Source organism: Penaeus monodon, chromosome 14 (assembly GCF_015228065.2).
Source record: "Penaeus monodon isolate SGIC_2016 chromosome 14, NSTDA_Pmon_1, whole genome shotgun sequence".
Classification (NCBI taxonomy): Eukaryota; Metazoa; Arthropoda; class Malacostraca; order Decapoda; family Penaeidae; genus Penaeus; species Penaeus monodon.
The window spans coordinates 7,169,549-7,174,548 of NC_051399.1; the positions used below are offsets into that span (position 1 = coordinate 7,169,549).

At 31.8% G+C, this 5,000-nt stretch overlaps 1 protein-coding gene across 2 annotated transcripts in view; it reads left to right on the forward strand.

The window, feature by feature from the left end:
• Window positions 1-5,000, forward strand: part of LOC119580827 (claspin-like) — a 23,244-nt gene that overhangs the window by 15,851 nt on the left and 2,393 nt on the right. For both annotated transcript variants that reach the window (XM_037928974.1, XM_037928975.1), the window contains exons 15-18: window positions 663-756; window positions 3,470-3,617; window positions 3,738-3,856; window positions 4,836-4,983. In XM_037928974.1, the coding sequence (XP_037784902.1) occupies window positions 663-756; window positions 3,470-3,617; window positions 3,738-3,856; window positions 4,836-4,983 (509 nt within the window). The remainder of the gene's footprint in view (window positions 1-662; window positions 757-3,469; window positions 3,618-3,737; window positions 3,857-4,835; window positions 4,984-5,000) is intronic.

Below are 5,000 nucleotides of genomic sequence, written 5' to 3' on the forward strand. Positions count from 1 at the left end.
ATATATATATATATATATATATATATATATATATATATATATATATATATATATATATATATATATATATATATATATATATATATATATATATATATATATATATATATATATATATATATATATATATATTTCACAAGAGCTTGGATTTAATGAAAATGTATATTTCACTTTCATAAATCTAATGCATGACTTAGATTCTCGATTTTAAATTCTGCAGTGTTTACATGTCTAAATGGTGAAAAGAGAATAGATCATGCATATACCAGCCTTAGCAAACAAGATCCAAGGGGAAAAGCAGGCACACATAATAAGCAGTGCCAGATTTATTGCATTTTATTCACAATAAACTAGAGGAAGAGAGCCTGCATTACATTTCAGGAGAGGATTAGTGTAAGAAAGGAAGAGAAAGGTTGATGTTTAAAAGACTACGGAAAGAACATTACCCATAGATTGTTAGGATTAAGATAGTGAGTGAGAGAGAGAGTGTGTTGTTTCATTTATTTCATATATTTTTTTCTCCCCCCCCCCCCCATCCCCATCAAAACAAACAAAGAGGTCATCACATTCTCAAACTTCACTACCCCTGTATCACGGAACTACCGTTGTAGTATTATTTGCTTTTTGTGCTGAAATGTATTAAATGACTTAATGACTTACAGATGACGAGGATGCACAGGGACCAGTTGAGTATGACGATGAAGAAAATGAGATACCACGGACAACATTCACAGGCTTCAAAGATAAGAGAAAAGGGTATGTATCATTTGCTGTCTAAGGTTTTTTAATAGGTACATCAGTGGTGTTTTGTGGCTGGTTTGCCGAGCTAGGAGGACATATGTGAGTATCATTGCAAAGGTGTAATACTGTTTTTGTCATGTTAATGAGCCATTAGCAATAGATTTATACGCTGTTGACTGTATTTTTGCTGACCTCACTATTTACCACATTAATTGAACTTTTCTTGCTTTTAAAACTGTTATTTCAATATCATTGTCATGTGTGTGTTTGTATACACTTTTTCATTCTCTCTTTCTTTCTTTTCCTCTCACTCTCTTTCTTTGTTTTTCTCTCTCTTTCTTTTTTTTTCTCTCTCTTTTTTCTCTCTCTTTCTTTTTCTCTCTCCCATTTTTTCTTTTTCTCTCTCTTTCTCTTTTTCTCTCTCTCTTTTTTTTCCTTTCTTTTTCTCTTTCTCTTTTTCTCTTTCTCTCTTTCTCTCTCTCTTTTTCTCTCTTTCTCTTTTTCTCTCTTTCTCTTTTTCTCTCTCTCTCTCTCTCTCTCTCTGTTTACCCCCCCCCCTCTCTCTCTCTCTCTTTCTCTTTCTCTTTTTTTTCTCTCTTCTTTTTTTTTCTCTTCTTTTTTTTCCTTTTTTTTTCTTTTTTTTTTTTTTCTTTTTTTTTCTCTTTTTTTTCTCTATTTTTTTCTCTTCTCTCTTCTTTTTTTTTTCTCTTCTTTTTTTCACTTTTTTTTCTCCTTTTTTTTTTTTTTTTTTTTTTCTTCTTTTTTTTCTCTTCTTTTTTCTCTTCTTTTTTTTCTTTTTTTTTTTTTTCTCTTCTTTTTTTTCTCTTCTTTTTTTTCTCTTCTTTTTTTTCTCTTTTTTTCTCTTCTTCTTTTTTCTTTTTTTCTCTTTTTTTTTCTCTTCTTTTTTTCTCTTTTCTTTTTTTCTTTTTTTTTTCTTTCTTTTTTTTCTTTCTTTTTCTTTTTTTTTCTCTTCTTTTTTTTTTCTTCTTTTTTTTTTTTTTTTTTCTCTCTTTTTTCTCTTTTTTTTCTCTTGTTTTTTCTCTCTTTTTTTTTCTTTTTCTTTTCTTTTTTTTCTCTTTTTTTTTCTCTTTTTTTCTCTTCTTTTTTCTTGTTCTTTTTTTTCTCTTCTTTTTTTTTCTCATCTTTTTTTTCTCATCTTTTTTTTCTTCTTTTTTTTTTTTCTTTTCTTTTTTTTCCTTTTTTTTTCTCTTCTTTTTTTTCTCTTCTTTTTTTTCTCTTTTTTTTCTTTTTTTTTTTCTCTTTTTTCTCTTTTTTCTCTTCTTTTTTTTCTCTCTTTTTTTTTTTTTTTTTTTTTTTTTTTTTTTTTTCTCTCCTTTTTTTTCTCTCTTCTTTTTTTCTCTTTTTTTTTCTCTTCTTTTTTTTTCTCTCTTCTTTTTTTTTTCTCTTCTTTTTTTTCTCTCTTCTTTTTTTTTCTCTTTTCTTTTCTCTCTCTCTCTCTCTCTCTCTCTCTCTCTCTCTCTCTCTCTCTCTCTCTCTCTCTCTGTTATAAAGAACATAGTACAAGAATATAGATTTTCCTCAAGAAAATTCAAGGAATAGGGTGAACAGGTGAGATCAGGTATGCCTATAGTCCATTCAATCTGGATATATTAGATGTCTCATTCCCTCCCTCCAGGGTTATAAGCACTTGGCTGACAGTGCTGTTACATGGTCGGTAATTGTTATTCGTATTTGACTTGTTTTGGCTGACATTTCTTCTTCTCAGGGTTATGATTTTCGTTATTTCTTAATTATGTTTTTCGTTAATCATTGATGACATTGATGATGATATACGTGATGAGGAAGTGTAGATTATAGTTGGATTTGATATTTCCTTTGATTCAAGGGTAGTGGGCCAGCTGGCAGGGCTGAGTCATGTTTGGTGATTAATTATGAAATTTGACTCATAATTTGTATGATAGTCTTTCCTTCTTAATTTTACTACTCATCAACTTATAATTACTCTTCTCATGACCATGGATTGATCACATTAAAAAAACAGAATATGTGATTTGAAAGTTAAAATTATAGGCCAGCAGTAGCGCCCTTAGTGTCCTGCCACTATGTAGTCAGTTGATCAGTGATCATGATGAGTTGATAAAGTCTGTGCAGTTGCAAATTCTTTCATTCAGAAAATGACCTCAGCTTTACTATTGGTCTTGCTTCATTTTTTCACAGTGGTCACTTTGGTAATCATGATAACCTTTCATCTTGGAAACCTTACTTTTTTCTCAAAATGATTTTATGGGTGTAACAGTGAGTGGTGAATATAGCCTCTCCTTATCATTTCATATTTCTCCACAAGCACATTTAAGATTAAAGAGAGTAATTTTTTTATTACAAAAGTAACCTCAGAATTAAAATCATTAAAGCATCTTCTTCTTGTGCAATAATATTGTAATATTATTAGCTTGTGAATCTGACACCAGGTGATTATGTGCAGTAGGATAATCTGTTTTTTATCTATAGCATTAAAAAAAGGGGCATGACCTCCCCCATATATACAGGCTGAATAGACTATAATAACTGGCTCTTTGCAATTAAAAACAAAAATCACACTGGACAAGGTATGTATATATGTATAATGCTCCTTGGCAAAAATTCTTGCCACATTATTTCATAGGCAATTAACAGTGGTTTCATGTTCTTTCTTTTCTTTTCTTTTTTCTTTTCTTTACCTCTAGTTTTCTGTGCAAGATGATTCATTACGAATTAATTTCTTCAACAGAGGCATCAGAGCAGACTTCTTGGAGAACGAGGCTGAGCTCTCTGGGTCCGAGGAAGACTCAGGTGACGAATATGAAGGTGGACAGGACTTCATGGAGGAGGAGGAGGGTGACAGGGAACAGTTTGATGAGAATGACCTCAGAAATCAGGTGAGTCCTTCTTCCCACTTCCATCAATGCCATTTGTTTGGAGGATTTGTCCTTTCTTATATTCATTGCTTTGTATGATCCTAGATGTTATCATGATGAAGGTAATGTTTTCTTCCTTAGGTTGGCCGGGCACATTTGAAAACTTTAATAGACTCAGACAAACGTGAATTACGGCTGCTACAAGAAATGTACTTAGAAGACGGCGAGATGCATGGTGAAGGGCGTCAAAGACAATTCAGGTGAGAGAAAACGTGCAATATGTCTGTTAAGTTTTTCCTCCTCTTTTTGTAATGTTGAAAGTTCTTGGCTCATTGCATTATTCATGTTTTTTTTATTTCACTCTGGGTAAATTCCATGTACAAATATTGAATGATTAGTTGCAATTAATTTAAGTTATTCATGGGTTGCACTTTCAACCTTTCTTGCAAAGTATAAAGATAATGCAATACAATCCAGTTTCTTTTGTTAGTCATGCAAATTTATTTCTAAAGGGGTTATAGAGTGAATTTTTTGGAATTTGAATTTTGGACATATTTTAAATGAACATTTTTAGATTTATTGGTCCCCTTTTTATGGAGTCCAGAAAGAACAGTTTGAACCCATTCTCTTTGTTACTTTTTGCTAAGGTTCTGCTTTCCATGATAAGTGCTTGGTTGGATATATTTACAAGTTACAATATTCATAAAAAAATGACAATAATTCATAAATTGACATTCATTAATTTATACAAATATTCATTGTGCCATATTTAACTCCTACACCAGAAGTTGTTGGAATTTTATTTTGAAAACTAAAGAAAATAAAGATATTTGAAATCATACTGCTAAGTTCACCTTTATAGTTTGAGTTTTAACCTATGGTTAAAGCCTTGATAAATGTCACAAGTGTACCAGTCATTATTGTTTATATCAAGGTAATCTAAATTACCAAGCAAGGCTGCTGTGTGACACCACAATGCAATGCATTCACCCATTCCTCCCATGCCCTCACCAGAGACTAGCTTGTCATCAATAGGCCAGTCTGGCTTCTGTTAGGTTGACTTTCGATCACTGGTCAGGAAAAGGAGAGACTTGCATGGTGTGGGTTGATGATAGCATGGCTTGGCTTGGTGAAAGAGAGCCATATTTATAGAATACTTGGCTGGAATCTTGGCAATATATAGGAATGGCTTCGTGTAAGATTGTTTTATTTAATTTACATCTCTTACATTCTCAACAGATGGAAGAATATTGATGACAATGATGAAAATGAAAGGAAGATGGATTCTGACGAGGAGCAAAATGTGGGAGAGGAAGAGGTAGAAGATGCAGAGTGGAGGAAGCAAAGATATGAAAGGGAAAAGTTCTTGCAGGAACAGCAGGCAAAGGTAATAAAAACTGTAAT